Source organism: Ursus arctos, unplaced genomic scaffold, assembly GCF_023065955.2.
Source record: "Ursus arctos isolate Adak ecotype North America unplaced genomic scaffold, UrsArc2.0 scaffold_19, whole genome shotgun sequence".
Classification (NCBI taxonomy): Eukaryota; Metazoa; Chordata; class Mammalia; order Carnivora; family Ursidae; genus Ursus; species Ursus arctos.
Genome location: NW_026622863.1, coordinates 57298889 through 57317851, shown reverse-complemented (window position 1 = coordinate 57317851; position 18963 = coordinate 57298889). Strand labels below are relative to the sequence as shown.

Below are 18963 nucleotides of genomic sequence, written 5' to 3'. Positions count from 1 at the left end.
ACTGTCAACCCCCCAGGCCCAAGTCACCAGCATGGCCTGGCCCGCTGGCTGCCCTAGCCTCTTCCCCTGTCTCCCTGCTGCCCCCCTGTCCCGCCACCCCTTTCCAGTCTGCTTGCCACATAAGAGTCAGAGGGATCTTTCAGAAAGAAATCCAGGTCGTGCGATTGCCCTGCTTACAATCCTACCAGAGCATCTCACATCACCAGTTAGGAGGGGATCGGAATTCCCAACTCTGGTGTTGAGTTGTGGTCTGTGGTAGACACTGCACACCCAGATCCCCTCAGCTGGGGCGCCGTGACCATCCCCAGCTGCTGAGAGTGTCACCTGCTGGGCTCTCGGCTGCCCCTGGCTCTAAAGAATCCCCCTCCTCCAAAGGAGCTGATGGGCCCCAGTAGTTCCGTCCCGTACTTCTGGGAGCAGCCTGAAGCCAAGGACTGACTGACATGGAGATCCAAGACAGGATTCACTCCGTGGTGCAATTCGAACTCTCCCAGGGATCAGGCTGCAAGAGACTCCAGCGGGGACCACGTTTGCTGACCTCCCGCAGCCCACCCTGCCCCCCTCACTCCCTTATAATTCTCCCGTTAGGATACTGTTGGTGCAGGAATCCCATCTCAGGCTCTGGCTATAGGAAACCCAGGCGCCCAGTACAATCGAGCCCCGTCTACATCTCCTACCTGCTCACTCTGGTCCCACCGTGTCCACCAGTCCTGCTCCTCCAATGCCCAGGTCCGACCCCGCTCTAGAACACTTGCAAGTCCTGCATTTGCTCTCTGCAACATTTTCACCTCCTTGTCACACATTCCTTTCTGTCTTTCCATCCTCCACTCAAATGTCCCTGCCAGTCACTGTCTACTGTACTTCCCTGTCCTGTTTTCCTTAGGGCACACATCTCCCTCTGAGATGACTTGTTTACTGGCTTACTTCCTGACTCCCTGCCTAGAATGCCGGCTCCCTGAAGGCAATACAGGTAGAGGATTTATGGCCCATGACACCTGCAGGGAAAATATTTTCATTTCCTTTAACATCGGAGGGGGGGGGAATGAATAGAATCCAGCTTGGATGATAATATTCATCTTTGCACCAATACAGCCATTAAAGACAGATTTTTAAACTTCTTTTTTTGAGGGAGGGGCTTATAAAGACGAAAGTGCCAAAAGCCCATGGAATCCTAACAGCCTGTCTGACGGTAGCAATGCTGTTGGTCTCTTGCACTGCTAGGACCCCAGTCCTCAACCAGGACCTGATGTTCCACAAGCTTGTGTCAAATGAAGTGTAACTAAAGGAGAATGAGCCAACATCAGGCACTGACTCCCCTGCTTCTGCCAGGTGACCTTGTATGTCTCTCTTCTCTTTGAGGACAGAAGTGCAGAGAAAGGAAACCCTATTCGGATGAAGTCCCCACCTTACCGCCCTCACCTCCCATCACGCTCCCTGCTCCCTCCAGCCCCCTTGCTCTAAGTACTCCCCTGCTCTCTAGATTTCCTGTGGTGTTTCTCACCTCAGGGCCTCCGGATTCTCTGTTCCCTCTGCCTGAACATCCTTTCCCCCTGCTCTGCTTGGGAAGACTTGTCATCCTAGCCCCCACTCTGGCCTGGCCTCTCCCTTCCTCTAAACCTACACTGCCCAATACAATAGCCCCTACCCTTTCGGATGTCAATTTCAACGAATTAAAATACGTTAATGAAAAATTCCTCCCGCTGTGTTTGCTGGTCACATTTCAAGGGTTCAGTCACCACACATGGCTAGTGGCTGCCCTATGGGGCAGCATGGACATAAAGCAGTTCTTTCAACACAGGACCTCTGCTGGACAAGACGGTGCTGCTTTAGACTGTCACAGGATGCGCCTGTCCTAACCGCTCCCTGCACTCACTTCCCTGGATTGAAACTGTCTCATTCGTTCATTCATTCCACAGATATTTACTGAGCACCCGCTCCATGCCAGGGACTGTTCCAGATGCTGCAGATGGAGCCGTCAACAAAACAGACAAAAGCCCCTGCCTACTTGGACGGTAGACAAAATAAATTAGCAACACAACGGGGTCGGATGGAGGCAAGAGAGGGAGGAGAGGAGGACTATAATTTAAAACAGGGCCGTCAAGGAAGGCCCTTCTGTGAAGATATAATTTGAGCAATCTCCCAAAAAAGGGAGCCATGCATACATCTGGGGGAACAGTATGGGAACAGGAAGCGGAAACGTCCTGAGGTGGGAGTGAGTCTGGTATGCTTAAGGAACAGTCAGGAGGCTGATGTGTCTTGAGCGGGGGAGCGGGGTGCTGAGGGGTGGGAGATGAGGTCAGACAGGTGGTAGAAAGGTGGTAACGGGTGGAATCTGTTAGTTTCAGATGTCTCCTCCCTGGAGAGGCTTCCATCTGTTACTCTGCATCATAACTCCTTCCACTTAACCCAGTGTAGAGTTATTATAATTATTTGCTTCCTTGTTCATTGTCTGTCTCCCTGGGCATGGAGCCTACCCAGTTCCCATTCTACTCTCCTTCCTTGGTAAGAAAACCCCAATCCCGTTTGGCACCTATTGGGACTACATTTCCCAGGCTCCCTTGCAGCTGCATGTGCCCACGGAACTAAGGTCAGCTGGGATGCATACGTGGCGTGGAAGGGTTGTGTGTTACTCTGGGAAAGTCTCCTCAGAGGTAATCCAAGAAGCAGCAATGTGCCCTCCTTTGCCTTTCTGCCTTTCCACTCTTCCTTGTTCCTGCTACCTGGAATGCTGGAAGCTAGAGCTCCAGCCATCTTGGACTACAAGGTGACCTTATGGTTGGAAAGAAGGCTTAGGATGGTGGAGCAGAAAGTGAGAAGGACCCTGGGTCTTCAGGACCATGGCGGCTGCCATATCTGCCTGGGAATCCCTACTCCAGACTTCATTAACATGACACAGATAGAAGACTCTTCTGGTTCAAGCCACTGTTATTTGGAGGTTTCTCTTACATAGAGCAGAACCCAATTCTGCAAAATCCAACCCCCGCCCCCAAATGTAAATTCTCTAATGGGATTGCCTTTGACTGGTTCACTCCTCCACCCCCAGAGCCAACCAGCAGGTCCAGTGCATAATTAGGTGCTCAGTAAATATGTGCAGAATGAAGGACACCCTGACAAGATGGGGGGAACAACCAGTCCGAACGGATGCAGGGACCCCTGAAGGCAGAAGCAGGCTGGAGAGGACACTGAATGCGGAGTCTAGGAGGGCGAGCAAAAGGGGATAATGGGGCAGTGGGAAGGGGCACCTGGGTGACTCAGTTGGTTAACCGTCTGCCTTTGGCTTGGGTCATGATCCCGGCGTCTTGGGATCTAGCCCCACATCAGGCTCTCTGCTCAGCAGGGAGCCTGCTTCTCCCTCTGCCTGCTTCTGCTCTCTCTCTCTCTTACTCCGTCAAATAAATAAATAAATAAAATCTTTAAAAAAATTTAAAAAAAATGGGGCGGTGGGAAGGAAGGTGAGGGAAGCATCTGATAGAGGCATGGGAGTGGGGATGGGTGGGGGGCAGAGTGATGGGGGAGGGGGACAGGGTGATGGGGGAGGGGGACAGAGTGATGGGGGAGGGTTCGAATGACAGGGGAGGGGTCGAGGGGCAGGGGAGGGGTGCCTCTGACTGAAGAGCGTGCAGAGCGAAGGGAGAGGCATCAAATTGGCACACTGGCAGAAAACACTTCTAAGTGGAAGAGGAGGGATTAAATGTTGGGTTAACTTGACATAAAAGGGGTCAGAGTGGCAGAGGAGACGTCAGACTGATGGAGAAGCCATACAAGCGTCTGAAGAGGCGTTGGACTGCCTGCCTGAGGGGCACACTGACTCAAGGTGGGACAGGCTGACCTCCATCCACGAGCGGGGAGCGTCCTCTCCCGCGCAGAGGGGGCAGCCAATCAGAGTGCCTGGGTGCGCGTGACGTCACTGGCTGTGGGCAGACTCCTCCCCAGCGAGCCAGCCAGAGGTCCAGCCCTCCTCCCGTGCCACCTCGTGGGCCTGTTGTGGGTTTGATGCCTCAAGGGCAGAGTGTGTGCCCTGGTGCTGTGCACAGGCTGGAGGCTGAAAACGGACTAAGAAATGCGCACCAGGGAGACAGCCCCTGAAAGGGGTGAGGGGGGAGAGAGCAGAGGGGGAGACAGACGGAGAGGCAGAGATAAATAAAGACAGAGAGATGAGGAGAAAAAGACAGAGATGGGGGTGCAGAGGGGGGAGACAGGAGGGGAGATGAGACAGCGACGGGAAGAAAGACGGCCCCAACAAAGCAGGAAAAGAGGCAGTCTTGTGAGGCCCTGGAATGAAGCGGGGTGGGGGTGGGGGGGGTGGACACGGACGACAGAGCTGCTCCAGGAGGGTCAGGCATGCAACCAAGAGGGAAAGAGATAGACAATACGATCAAGAAGGTATGGTCAAAATAATCAGAGGGAAAAACTGAGTCCAGAGAAAAGTTGAGACTGGCACCCAGACAGAGATGGGAAGAAGGGAGGACAGTGCAGGAGTGCAGGGGAGGTAGGGTAGCCTTGGGGTCAGTGACTAGGCGACAGAGACAGTAGCTGAGGGAGCCAAAGCCACACAGAGGCGAGGACAGATGGATGGACAGCAGAACCCTAGGAGGAGACAGCCCAAGAGGCATCTTGTCCTACAGTGAATCTGTCCGGGGTCTGCACCCCCTCTGTCGGCATGGGCAGGCCCCTCAGTACCGTGCCCCCTCGCTAGGTTTTGTGCAGTGGGGTGTCTTTCAGGGAGGTTGGAATCTCCCAATTCTTAAGTTTCCAAGCAGTGGCATCTTGTACTCTGATTCACTGTTGCTCAGGCCTGACAAAAGAGGCCTCAGGGGCAATACTGGGCCCCCCACACCCCCTCTGGCCTAGTGCACAGGGCTCCAAGCGAGACAGTGAGGAGGGGAGAGAAGCTGAAGCAGATGGGAGATGAGAAACAGAAGAGAACAAGACCACACAGAGAGACCCAGAAGCAGCAGGAAGGGGCCCCTCTGTTGACTTAGTGTGTGAAAAGTCAGGACGGCTGATGGGCAGGTGGGGACAGAGATGGGGGTGAAGAGAGCCCCCAGTACAAGAGGCGGGGCTTTGGGAAGGCCCAGGGCCAGACCCTGGGAGAATAAAAAGGGAGACCCAAAGGGAAAATGACCACTGGCCTCCACGGCCCGGAGGGAAGAGAGATACCATTCGAGAACTCAGGTGAATGCCTACAAGTCCCATTTCTATGAGGGAGGGGCATGTGGGCAGCTGGTGTTATTATTGGCCCGTGTCTGCGCCCGCCTAGGGGTGTCTTTGGACCTCAGATGGTGAATTCTGTGAGGGCTGGGATCCTGTCTGTCCTGTTGCCACGGTTCACACAGGGAGGGGCTGGTATGCTGGCTGCCATTTGCTGAATAAATGAAAACAGGATTTGCCCTATCTACTCATGGGGACTCTGCACGCGATAAGCTGTTGGAGGGTCTCTGGGGCACATGCAAGCCTCACTGGCAAGTCATTGTGGGGTCTCCAGTTTGTTTTGTGGCCTAAGAGGGCTCACCATCTGTTGAGGACCTGCTGTGCTAGGAGCTGGTCTTGTTCAATCCTCATAAGGACCAGCAAGATGGGCTTTAGCCCCATTGTACAGAGCAGGAAACTGAGACGCAGAGAAATTAGGTAGTATGGAGCAGATAACTCAGGAAGTCAGAGGAAGTCAGAATTTGGAGGCAGGTCTGCCTGGCTTGACTGCCCATGCACTTCTGAGTCTACACTGACCTTCGGGGGAGGTGGGCACAGAAGATGATCCTGACAGCCTCAGAGATTTCAGATTCCTCGAGAAATTCAGGACAGGTGAGACGTGAGGGGCTGCTGCAAGCAGGGCACTCTGCCAAACCCTGAGAAGTGGCCAAGGACCCTCCACATTGAAACCTGAAAGCAGTTCTCTGAGTCCAAGTACAAAATTTGCCATCTTCCTTTGGTTCTTGTCAAAGTACGGGGCATTCTAAAGTAGGTAGTCAAACCCTTAGCAGGTCTGTGGACAGACTTCGAGGGGGCCGTGCACTTGGACTAGAAAAAAAAAAATCTGTATTGTCATTATCTTCCAATGAAAACACACCATTTCCTCAATTGAGGATATAGGCAGCAAACCAAGCCGGCCTTAGCAAGACCTGTGCCTGTAACGCTAAGAGAAGTCACAGATATTTCTATAGCTCTGCACAGCGGTTGCAGATCTCTTGAATAGTGTTTATGTGCTTCATGACTAGTTAAGAGTAGTTAAGAGCCATCACGAAGTCTTGCTGACTAACGTGTTGACAAAAAGCACCGATATTACTACAGCACAAATTTTATTTTTACTTTGTGTGTGTTTAACTGAGCTCTAGGCCCAACACGGGGCTCGAACTCATGACCCCAAGATCAAGAGTCACGTGCTCCACCAACTGAGCCAGCCAGGTGCCCCACGAATTTTGCTTTTAAAAACATTTTGATGACTGTATTATCAGTGTAATTGGCTTCTTTTGTTTTCCTAGGTAATTTATTTTATGCTTATAAGCATTATTCGGAGGGCTATGCCAGCCTGCCAAGGGGGTCCATGGTCCCTCAGAAGCCAAAGAATCCAGTTTTAGAGTAAATAGCCTGTTGGCCACTGGGTGGTGGGTGTGTCCCGTGGGAAGAAGGGTTCAGAGGGCAGGGTCAGAGGGCAGGGCTTGAGCAGAGAAGAAGCAAGGGCTAAGAGAGAAGTAGGGTGCTGTGTGACCTCTGGAGGAGAGACTGGAGGGTGGGAGGAGGCTGGTGGTGGCTGTGTTCCCACGAAGGGGCACAGCCCAATGACAGGCCAGCTAGGGAGGGACCAACAGGCCCACCAGAAGAGCCAGGGCGGTGGATCCGACTGCCTGACTTGCCTGGATTGAAATACTGCCTCCCTCTCTGAGCCTCAGTTTCCCCTCTGTAAATGGGCTAACAACCATGTGGACCTCAGAGGGTGATCCTAGGAATGAATGAGAAAATCCATGTAAAATGTAGTGTCCAAAATAGGACACCACCCATTACAGGTCGGCCTCCGTCCTAGGGAAAAGCAGGCAGAGTGGAGACAGCGATAATAAATAATATTTTAGTAACTCCCACTTGTTGAGCACCTATTATCATGTGCTGGGCCGATGCCAGAGATCACCAGCCATGACATCATTCTGCCTTCCCTGAGACTCTTGAGGTGGGACGGAGATGGACAAGAGGTGGGAGCAGGAGTGAGGAAACAAGGGATAAGACTTAGGAGAAGAATAAGGAAGAGGATGGGCAGACAGGAAAGGAGGCCCCAGACTGGGAAGAAAGGAGGGGGGACAGGAAGTGTGGTGCCCCTCAGGGCTGACATTCAACACAGCGGGGTCAGGAAGGGTTTGCAAAGAGAAGCACAGAGGTTCCAGGATGGTGTGTGTACCCCCCCAAGCCTCCTCTCCATTATGCTCCCATCCCCCTCCTGGTCCAGGCTGCCTACCTCCGTGGCAAAGAAGCCTTTGGGCCGGTGTTTGCCCAGCGACGCAAGGCCACCAGGTCCGGGACTCTCGCTTGCACTGATGGTCTGCTGGGCTGCCGCCAAAATTTCATCCAGTTTGTCTAAGGGGAGGTGGGAAGAGGCAGTGAAATGAAGCTTGCTTTGGCCTCGGGAAGAAACAGAGCTGCCAGGAGCCCATACAATATGCTGTACGAACCAGGAAAGGGCACCCCTGCCTCCATGCCCGAGGACCGACGGCCCTGATGGAGACAGAATCTCCAGGTCCAGGACCCAGCGGTGGGAAGGGGTGAGGGCAGCAAATCGTCACAGGAGGGAAGGTGGAGGGGAGGCAGAAGGAACAGGGAGGTTGAGGCTGAGGACAGAGGTGGGAGCTCATACTTGATGGCCACGGCAAGGATGGGATATGAGGTGATGAGGTCGGAGGTGGCCAAAGGGCGCGCAGGCAGGAAGAGGGTTGGAGAGGCTGCGGCGCCCCAGGGGGCCTGGGTCAGGGGTCCTGGGCAGCCCGGGGAGCAGGCCTGGGCCATCTTACTGAGAGCCATCTGATACACGGTCCGCTTTTTCTCCATGCTGGGCACCGGCGCAGGCTGCTGCTCGTACTCTGTGGGCAAAGGATGCGGATGAAGTCCAGGGGCGCCCCTGGGGGGCGGGGCGGAGCGGGCTCGGCCAGTGGGCGTGGCCAGCGGGCGTGCGCAAGCGCGAGTGGGGCAGTGAAGGGCCCGGGTCGGGGAGGGGCAAGTCCGCCGGCGGGATGGGGACGGGGAGCCCCCCCGCCAGTCCTGTGCCCACTCACCACTCTTCTTCTTCCAGGGGGAGACTAGCCCGGGGGAGAGGCAGTAGAGGAGCCAAGAGTTAGGACTTCAGGGGGAGGCGAGGGGCCCCCTCTCTGGAACACCCTCCTCCCTCAGGGTAGGGGCGGTCAGCTGCCCGATCTGCCCCCTGTCAGGGGAAACGGGACCCCCCAGGTCCACTCGGCCCTGTCTGGGGAGGGGCTGGCCTTCCTTTCTGTTAGTGGGGGTGGGGAAGCTGGTGGAGGAAGAGATAGAGAACGGGGGTGGGGTGAGGTGGGGCAGAGGGAGAGAAGCCAGAAAGGAAACAGGGACCCGTAAGAAGGGACGTGCACACCCAGAGAGAGACTCGACAGAGAAACAGATGTAAGAGGACAGAGCAAAGTCGACTCTCAGACGCCCCTTCCCAGAGACACACACGGAGGCCAGACAGAGTCTGACCCATGGACTAGGGGACAGGATGAGGACAGGACCCCTGGTCACTAACAACACTAACAAACTCAAGGTCTGGTTCAGCCCCCTTTTGCCCCTCGCCCTCCCCAGCGCCTGGGCCCCAGCAGCTCCACAGGCTCACCCATCTCCTCCAGCTCTGAAGTCATAGACTTGGAACGCAGAGAGATGGCTGGGGGCGGGAGCCGCTTAGCCTGCTGGGGTGCTGAAAAGGTGATGGTGGGGGTCAGGCATCAGTACCATGGAGAGAACCCACCACCACCACTGCAGTGCTCCCAGATATCAGAGACCAGTGGCCACCACCATGCTGAGCCCTGCCTCCTTCAGTTACTCCCTCAGAAGGGTCATGAACAAGTAGCCTTGGGGAAGGGAAGGCCAGTGGTGGGGACCATGAGGCCATTAGGGCTTCTGAGGATCTTAGTCTTGTGGCAATGGGGTGTCCAGGTCTGGCCACGCAAATGAGTGGAGAAGCACCTTTTTTATGGACAGCCTCATCCATGTCCGGGTGCCTGGTGACCATCACCACCTTGACCATCAGCGTGTTGCCCCCTTGGCGGATCATGTTCACCACCTGCCGGTGGCCAACCTTCACCACGTTCTGCCCGTTCACCTGCAGCACAGATAGCCCCACACCACACAGAGTAAGTGAGGGGAGAGATGCTTTCAGCTTTAGAGTCCCCAACAGAGCGGTCTCCTATCTAGACCTGTGTGTAGCACTGTTGGCTCCTTCCTCCCACTGACCCTCCCCACCACCCCCCTCCTTGCAAGGCCCCACTTCTCCTTCTGGTAACTTTCCTGGCCCCAGGGTTGGGGAAGGGGCTGGGCTCAGCCATTCACCTCTCTCTCCCCTCCTTGTCCCCTGCCCCTGCATTGTGTGTGTGTGCGTGCGTGTGTGTGTGTGTGTGTGTGTGTGTGTGTACGCGCGCTGGGGAACAGCTCTGTTTTCTTTTGATGCTTCAGAGAAGCCTTCAGAAGGAATCACTGAAGAAAGCATTGGCTAGGGGGTGGGCTGGGGGCTGGGAGGCCTGGTGCTGAAAGAGAATCTGGATTTGGGCAGCCAGATTTCGTGTGGAATAGGAGGAGGCCAGGGATTTTTGTCACCAGGGTCCCAGGGAGAGAATGGTATCTGTGGAAGGTGTGCTGGAGGCTGGCCCTTGGAAAGGCCCCTGGGGCTGGGGGCCAGGACTCACCTCGATGAGGAAGTCTCCCATCCTCAGTCCAGCTCGCCATGCCACGCCACCCTCGTCCACAGACTCCAGATACTGCAGCGCCGGGAAGGCCGGGGTGGGGGTGAACTCCTCGATGGGGGTCTGCGCTGCAGATGGGGAGGAGCCGGCGGGGTCGGAGGGGAGGGGGTGGAGAGGCCGAGCAGGGGATGGGGCTCAGACCCAAGTCACAGAGGCCTCACCGTAGCTGAGGGACCAGCACGCTGGGGTGGGGTGGTGGGTGGGCTGGGGTCCCTTCCCCTGTCCATCCCCCTGGGTCAGAGAGCCCTTCTCCCATCTCCTCCCCGGCTGGCACTCACCCTTGGCCCCCCGAAGCACGAACCCAAACCCCTCACTGTCCTTCTTCTGCAGCAAGACCGTCTTCTCTTTAATGATGTAATCGCTGGCGAGGGGGCGGGGTGGGGGGATGGGGGTGGAGAAGGGATTATGAGACACCGAGTCCCAGCTCCACCAGCAACCCGGTGGGTGACCTGAGCCCCTGCTCCAGAACCATTCATCCCGCGTCCTAGGATCTTCCTCGCCCATTCTGTGTGTGTTTGCTCGCAGCAGCCCTTACAGGCCTCCCCCTCAGAGCCCGGAGTGCTTGCTCTCCCACTCAATCTTTCCTCATTCATCCTTCATGCATCCATCCACCCATCCATTCAGCAAGCAGTTTCCAAGCCCACTGTGTGCCGGCAGAGCGCAAGGGGTGGGGAGATAAGCCGCCAGTTCACCAGACAGCCTGGTTTGAGCCCCTGCTAGCCACTTCCTTATCTGTGACCTTGAGCCCAAGGCTTTAACCTTTCGGGCCTCAATTTCCTCGTCTATAATGTGAGACAATAACAGGCCCCACCAGACGGGGTCGCTGTGGGAGTTCAGTACGTACAGTATTCAGCACGGTGCTGGGCACACAGGAGTACGTGCTCAGTAGGACTCCTTCAATGTCTTCGGTCAAGTTACTAAGCTGACAGGACACGCGTACTTCGATGATAGCCCTCCCAGCTCCTTGACTATTTATATACTATAGTCACTCCTCCCCGGGTACCCAAGCAGATTGCAGCATGGCTTACTCAGCACTGTGCAATATGGTGGCCACTAGATGCATGTGACTATTTATATGCAAATTAATTACAAATTAAATTGAAAAATTCAGTTCTTCAGTCTCACTAGTCACGTTTCAAAGTGCCCAGTAGACACACGTGGCTAGTGGTTACCATGGTGGACAGTGCAGATAGAGAACATTTCCATCACTGCAGAAAGTTCTAGTGAGCAGCTGTGACTTATCTGTTCCCTGGTATACCTCAAATGTATCTCCTTCATGCAGTGGCTAGGTTCTAGTAAAATGCAAACTACCCACGAATATGCAGATAGTCGCCCCCATCAGACCACCAAAGCCTGTCAGCACATTTAGGGGATGTTCGCACACCCAGGAAAGTTCAATTAAACTCAAATCTATTCCATGTATCTCAACGCCTGCCTGGGCTCACTCAGATAACAGCCGCAAACCCTTGACATCACCGCTGTGTACCTCGAGATTATATATCCATGCCATTCCAGGAACCCCAGTATACAACAGGAATACCCATACGCCCTGACTCCAACCCCACTCACCTCGGGGGCCCCAAGAATACCCTCCATCCACCAGAATGCACACACTGCTGCACCCCAAGCATCCCGTGGTCACATCTGAGACCCGACCAGCGCACGTGCAGACCCCTTAGCAGATCCCAATAATATGCACCAGCCCCAACACATTCCAATAATAGCCAAGCGTGCTCCCCGCGCGCTTCAATTACCTACCCCCACAGATTCGGCAAAACAGCCCTCCACGAATACTCCAGTAGATTTCAGTAACGCCCCCGCACATCCCAGTATGCTCCAATAATAACTCCCCCTCACTTGGATCTCAGTATATTCCCATAACACGCCCCCTGAACACATCCCAGCACACGCCAATAATACCCACACTGCTCCTACTGTATTTCGGTACCATTCCCCCTACACGCAAGCACCCCTGTGTACTCCCATGACCCCCACGACTTCCACTGTCACTGTCACATCCATACATTTGTACCACAGCGACAGCATTCTGCACATGCGCGTGTATGCCAGCCCTGCCCCCGTCCCACCTTATTGTAACTGGGCGTGCTCAACAGTGCGTGTGCGCACGCAGGCAGACCTGGCAACTGCTCTCGCTCAAGGTTCACCACAGTCCCGTCAACATGCCACACCATACCCACCATGTCTTCTCGATCTTATATTCAAACCAGGGAAAGGCCACCTTTGTAGCTGGGTGGAAGGGGTGTAGGAAGAGAGGAGGAAAGGAGTTTCAAAGGGGTGAGGGAACATAGGGGAAGAGAGGAGGAAAGGGCCAAGGACAAGGCCAACAGAAATTGGTTCAGAGGTCAGAGCTGCCTGCTCCTGACCATGCACTCTGCGATGCCCACCTCTGTCCCCGCCATACAACTTCCACTGAGCCCTTATGCCCTTGCTACCCCCCATACCCCCCCTTCAGATCTCCAGGTCCCCAGCAGGCAGCGTGCCCTTGGGACTTCCTTTATCCTTCATTTGCAACTGTTTCTTTTTCTTCTGTTCATGCCACAAGCCCCTATGTTTCCCATGTCTTTCCCCTACCCCTGGAATCTCTTTTTTACCCCCACATTATCCTCACACTCCAGACACAAGCCTTCTCCAAATACCCCATCCCCCAATATAATTCAATAGAACTCCCATACCCATTGCATGCCAGGAAGAAGCACTTGCTATGGGCGAGGCAGTATTTGAAACCCTTCACAAGTAAGTAACTCAGTTGTCTTTCCTAGCCAGCCTCTGAGGTAGGCATAAGTACTGTTTCCACTTTATAGGTGAGGAAACAGAAGCCCAGAAACGTTAAGCAACTTGCCTAAGGTCACACAGTGAGTAATCTTCAGAAACACAGAAGAAATACTTGGGTGGCTGCAGTTATAATACCATCCACTCCACTGCACCCAAATACTCCAAGAGCATATACACCTGCCCCAAATTGGCCATAATCACCCACCCCTTTGGTGCCTGAAATTTATCCCAGGTTATGCCAACAGCACAACGAGTGACGTTTACTGACCCGTCACTGAATGCCAGATGCCGCTCCACACATTTAACATTTATCTATCCACAAATTCTCACAACACCCCTGGGAGGGGTAACTGAGGCACAGAGAAGTAACATGCTCAAGATCCCACCAGCTAGAAAAGTGCCAAAGCCAAGGTTTAAATTCCTCACAGGCAACCCATACACCCCAATAACGTCCAAACACTCGCAAATCATCACAATACCACCTCTGTCCCTCCCTCTCAAGCATCCCCATCCCATACGGGCTCCTTCCTCTCCCCACTCCCATGACTTTCTTGCCCACTCCCTGGCCATGGGATGCTTCCCTCAACCCACCATGTTCTCCCCCAACTTCCCACCTGCCCTGTTGCCCCAGCAGTTTCCCTAAACTCTGTGCTCCCCATCCTCTGGTCCTGTGTGTGCCCCTTCACCTCTGTGTCCCTTGCTCCCTCCTCCTCCCTGCCATCTGAAAGCTCCACTTTGACCCAACCCACCCTCTTTAGCTTTCACTTCCACTAACCCTCCTCACACACCCATGGGGCCATCCCTCCACCTCCTGCACACCTTGCATCCCCTTCTCCAAAGTGTCCTCCACAGACCTCCGTGACCTCTCATCCCTCTCATGGCCTCTCTCGCCCCTTCCTTAGCTTCACCCCCCCAAATCCTCTCACACCTCTGTAAGCAACCTCACTGTGTCCCCTAGAGCACCCTAGGTTCCTTTCATACTCCCCAGTCCCCCGCATTCTCATCCGCGGAAGCCTCTTTCTACTTCTGCATCCTCAACTCACTTCCTCACACACGCTTCCGCCTCCTGGTACTTGCAGCTGCATTTCATTTCTATTCCCTGCATCCTCTCTGTGCTCTCCCTGTGTTGCCCGAATCCCCACCCCCAAATCCTCCTCACAGTTCCTGCATTCCCTCCTCACCCCATTTCGCCAGACACCCCACGCACCCTCTATGCTCCAGCACCCCCGTTTCCCCCACTTCAGTGTTCTCCACTCTCCTCTGTTCCATTCTCATCAGCCACCCTCCTCTTGAGACCCTCTAACCCCACCCCGCCCCAGCATTCGCTACCCACGCGATACCCCATTCACGCTGGTATTGCTGACTACCTGCCCTGAAGAAGCACACACAATGCTCTCCCCCAGGCCATCCCTCGGCGACCCCAGAGTGGCCTCCGGAGCTCAGCGGCCAGCTCTTGTTCACTGGATCCCACACACGGAGACTGCAGCAGCGTCCACTCCCCCCACCCCCACCCCAAAGGTGCCTCTCACACACCCAGGATCTCACAACCCAGAGCTTGCTGCTGTACAAGGCACCCTCTTTGGTACTCAGCCCCTCCTCATGTACCCATCTCCATGGGTCTCTCCATGGTCTGCACAGAGGCCCCCTCGCAGGGAAGCCAGCCCCCTCCCATGCCGAGAAGTGGCACACACAGGCAGAGGCAGCTCCCCGTGCAGAAGCTCAGCCGTGGCTCAGCACACATGCCCCACATCGGCACAGACCCCCTGGAGGCAGGGAGAGGGGCACATGGGGACAGAGACACATGGGGGGACTAGAAAAGGAGGGGTTGTGGGGGAGGGGACGGGCCTGGCATGAGAGGATAGGTAATGGGAAACACAGCCGCAGTCCCTGGGACAGACCCACTCCATCACACACACACATACACACAGTCCTCAGACAGCCTCTCTATCGCTCCAAGTCACACACAGAGATAGACACCGTCAAACAGGGACACACAGATGGACACAGCTGGGGGAGGGGGGCTGGGAGCCCACCATCTCTCCATCTCTGTCTCTCTCTCTGCCTCTCTCTCACATACACATGCACACACACGCGCGTGCGCACACGGCTGCAGGCAGTCACACACGCACGCACATCGACACAGCCACACTGACACATGCACAGTCGCACAGTGACACGCAGCGGAAAAAGAGGAGGGGAGGGGAGGCCGGGGGTGGGATGTGTGTGTGATGGGGGGATGACTGTGAATGGGAGAGAGGGGTATGAATGAGGGGACTTGCCAACTCTGTAAAGGGGTGTGGGGAGATGGGGATCAGAGGAACAGGGGCCTGGAATGTCGGTGCCTGAGGGGGAGCCACTGTGGCTCCCCACGGGGAGGGCTCCACAGAGTGGGGGCGGTGAGGGGGGCAGAAAGGGGTAATGGGTTCCAAACCCCGGAGTGGGGTCCGTTTGGAGGGTCTGACTGGGGGCAAGATTTCGGAGGAAGAGATGAGGGGAGTCTGAAAGGGCCTGGAAGGGAACTGAGGAGTGTATGTGGTGGGGGGGGGGGTCGGGGAGAGAGGCGCAGGGACGGGGATGAGAGAAGGATTGAGAAGAGGGGTCCAAAAGGGTTTATCACTGAGGGAAGGTAAGGGGGGGGGCGGCTTGAGGGGGGAGGAGTCCCAAGGCTGGGGGATTAGCGGCGAGGGGAGGGTCGTCACAGCGGGCCGGGGCCTCCCAGCCTGCCGCGGAGAAAAGGGGCGGCGCGCTCCGTTACCTGTAGATGTACCAGACGCTGCGCCGCCGGGGCCCCAGGGCCGGCCAGCTGGAGGAGAGCGCGGGGGGCGGCTGCGGCAGGGAGCCCCCACCGGGGCCGCCTCCGAGACCCCCGCCGCCGCCGACCGCAGACAAAGCCATCGCCGCCGCGGCCCCGGCCCCGGTCCCGGTGCCGGCCGCCCCCGCCGCCGCCGCCGCCGCCGCGTCCCCGTCCCCGCTCGGCCGAACCCCCGTGTCCGGGCCCCCAGGCCCCGCCTCATGCTGACCCGCGCCGGGAGGGGGGGAGGGGGAGGGGGCGCGCACCCTCCCGCGGGAGGGAGGGCAGGGCCGGGGGCTCACATGCCGGGGGGCGCGGGGGCGCGGGGCGCGGGGTCGGGCCGCGGCGGGAGCGCAAGGACCGCGGACGGCGCCGGCTTCAGCACCGCGGACAGCTCCGGAGGCGGGCGGCGGGCGCGAGGCTTTAACCCCTTGGCGTCCTGCGCCGGGTGGCGGAGGGGGCCGGGCAGGGGGGAGGGGGCCGGGAGGGGAACGCGGGGCCCCCTTGGCGGGAGAAGGGGGAAGGGCGAGGCGCGGGGGGGGGGAGAAGAAGGGGGAGGCACTTCCGGTCTGGGGCCCCCCCTTAACCCCCTCCCCCCTCCAGAGCCCTCCCGCGCAGGTGCAGAGCGAGGGAGAGCGGAGAGAGACGCACAACACCATACAAGATGCCTGGCGACCGCGTGCGGGGACGCGCGAACCGAGCCCCACTTCCCAGGCAGGGATACCACGGTGAGAGAGGCCCCAGGAGGGGACGCACAGCCCCCCATCGCAGACCGACACATAATGCACCCCAACACAGTCTGGAAGGGCCAGGAAGGGAAGGCTAGAAACATTGAGACTGGGCCCCAGAGCAGTGAGAGACACCCCTCCCCCCGCCCCAAAGAAGCCCAGAAGAGGGACAGACACACACTGCAGTTCACTCGAGAGAGGAGAGAGCACAGACCCCCAGGGAGAGGAGAGAGGGTGGCAACAGGCCAGGCCCTCACAGCTCCAGCAGGGATGCAGGGCACACAACACAGGCCAGGCCACCTCAGACAGGGGCAGGGAGAGCCGGGGGGTGGGGGGGAGGCAAGAGGGGAAAAGGCTCAGACACCACACAGAGCAGCACATGCCAGCAGGCACGAGGAGGAAGGGAGAAGGGGAGGGAATGAAGTTGACAGAGCTAGGGGAGGAGAAGGAAGAAGCTGAGGGCAAGAGGGACCGCCCCTATCCAGCTGGTGGAGCAAGTGATTCCCAGACCAAGGCCAAGGAGAGACCCAGAGAGACACTGTCAGAGACAAGAAGCAGAGGCTGATAGGGAGATTTGGGGTGGGGGGACCTTGATACTCACCCAGTGCCCAGAGCCAGAGACGTGCCAGGTGAACACGCACAATGGTCAAGCGCCTCAGACACTCCGGGCGCAGGGTGGCACCCCAGCCCCACCCTCTCTCCCCATCTTGTTATTTTTCTCTCCCCGCAACCCTCCCACCCATCCCCACTGGCCAGAACACAGACACATAGGTTTGGACACATTTAATGGAAGGATGCTACAAACAAGGAGACCCTTCCCTGGATGGGGGGGGGGGGGGAGCGGTGGGGGAGGGTGTCATCTTTCAGATACCCAGTTATGACCATCCCTCCCCCACAGTCTTGCCCTTCTGGAAGCCCAAGCCCTGGAATCCTCCCCTCTTCTGCCCTCCCCTCCCCCAGTGCCCCAGGTCCTGAATTCCAGATCAATGGGACAGATGCAAATGCATGCACACGATTTTCTGGGCTAACACGCACTCACCGTGACATGCATAGAAAGAGACAGACGTGTGCAGAAACCCACCTGTCCGTACAAGGTAAGCAGACACACTGACATCCCTGGAAACACTTGCCCTCATTCTCAGACACACAGATTCAGGGAAACACAAATGTGCAGTGCCAGCTGCACGATTAGCCTCAGTCGTGCACCCATAAATGACAGCCACAAATGCACCCATCTATACAGAGGAGGACAGACCCTCTCGCTGTCATGGGCATATATAGGCACAGGACTATACGTCTAGGGGCGTCTAGCCACTCATGCACACAGACACATGTCATGCGCATCTACAGAGACACAGGGGCAAGGACACACTCAGAGAATCCGTACAAGGACGCTCGCCTGTGTAAGATGTTCACGCACAGGGAAACCAGCTCTGGTCGTGCACACACAAGTCCATACATCCCCAGGCACCCCTTTCTTCCCATTCCTGACCCCGTACCCTCCCTTCCCCTCCCCTCTCACCTCCCTGGGCCAATCCCATCCATCAAGCTTCTGAAGCAAGTCAGCCAGCAGCCAGGGAGGGGAAAGGTGTCAGTGTGCCCATCTCTCCAGCCCCACCCCTCCTGGCCCAGCTATGCCTGCCCCTCTCCCCACGTCCCTGCGAGGCATGGGATGCATACACTTCTGCTGCACATGACCCCGCACAGAGATGGGGCACATGAAGGAGACAAAGGCCTCCAGCCAGCCACACACACGAGCTCCCTGGGCCCCCAGACATCCCCATCCTTATTTGTCCACCCCACTATTCTCAAGCTACCCCAAAACTGGGCAGTCTCAGGCTGCCAAGGATGGTTTGGGACTAGGCTTGTGGTCTGAAGCTAACTCTGCCTTCCCCCACCTCTGAATCAAACTTTAGAGGGAGCAGAAAGGAGGCTTGGAGGTGGTGGAAATATTTAAAGGTGGAATATGAAGGGAGGTTGGGTGAGGGGCACCCGAGGGTGTAAGGACATTTACCTTGGGGCATCAAAGCTGTCGTAGGAGCCCACGGTATAATGCCGGAAGAGTCTCTTTGCCTTGTCACTGCGGCTTTCTGCAGGGGGACAAGCGACGACCTTGGACCCTCACTCTGAAAACCATGGGCCAACCCCTGGGGGTCCCGGCCCAGCTCGTCCCATCTACCTCCCAGCACCCCATCCCCGTCAGGAGAACCCTAGGATGATCGGGGACAACTGGGGAGTCCTCATTACCTTGCTTGCCCTCCTGGGAGCGGTTCGCCACCTCTTCTAGGCAGTCAGAGGGGAACCAGCCAACGCGACCTTTGACCTGGCCTTCCCAGAAGCCTCCTTCCCCGATGCTAAGCACTGGGTGGGGAGCAGGGACATAAAAACATTTCTAGGTTTCTGTGTCGCCTCCCGCCCCCAACATACTCGATGCACAGCCTTGCCACAATTCCCCAGTACCTTGCACAGGGCCTGGCCCCAAGGGCATCCTTAATAAGCGTCCAGGGAAGGGATGAGGGGGAGGGGGTAGAACCAAATCGTATCACTACTGCATTCTCGCTTTCCAAATCCAATGGGGACATCCAGAGGCACTGGGAGAAAGGGCTGTGTCTGGTGACATGGTCCTCACAGGTTAGGGACATATTCAGGACTGGCCCTCACCTCCCCTGGTAACCAACCAGTCACAGCTCGGGGCGGGGCGGGGGGG

The 18963-nt window shown here is 56.8% G+C and overlaps 1 protein-coding gene across 2 annotated transcripts in view; it reads right to left on the bottom strand.

Annotated features, from left to right (window-relative positions):
* Positions 1-18963, bottom strand: part of SHANK1 (SH3 and multiple ankyrin repeat domains 1) — a 43825-nt gene that overhangs the window by 7970 nt on the left and 16892 nt on the right. The window contains exons 12-20 of one of the 2 annotated variants that reach the window (XM_057314609.1): positions 18504-18617; positions 18271-18346; positions 10223-10305; positions 9888-10012; positions 9172-9307; positions 8822-8902; positions 8253-8276; positions 7992-8060; positions 7442-7560 (exon numbers count right to left, since the gene is read on the bottom strand). In XM_057314609.1, coding sequence (XP_057170592.1) covers positions 7442-7560; positions 7992-8060; positions 8253-8276; positions 8822-8902; positions 9172-9307; positions 9888-10012; positions 10223-10305; positions 18271-18346; positions 18504-18617 — 827 coding nt within the window. The remainder of the gene's footprint in view (positions 1-7441; positions 7561-7991; positions 8061-8252; positions 8277-8821; positions 8903-9171; positions 9308-9887; positions 10013-10222; positions 10306-18270; positions 18347-18503; positions 18618-18963) is intronic. The other variant, XM_057314610.1, reaches the window with a different exon arrangement.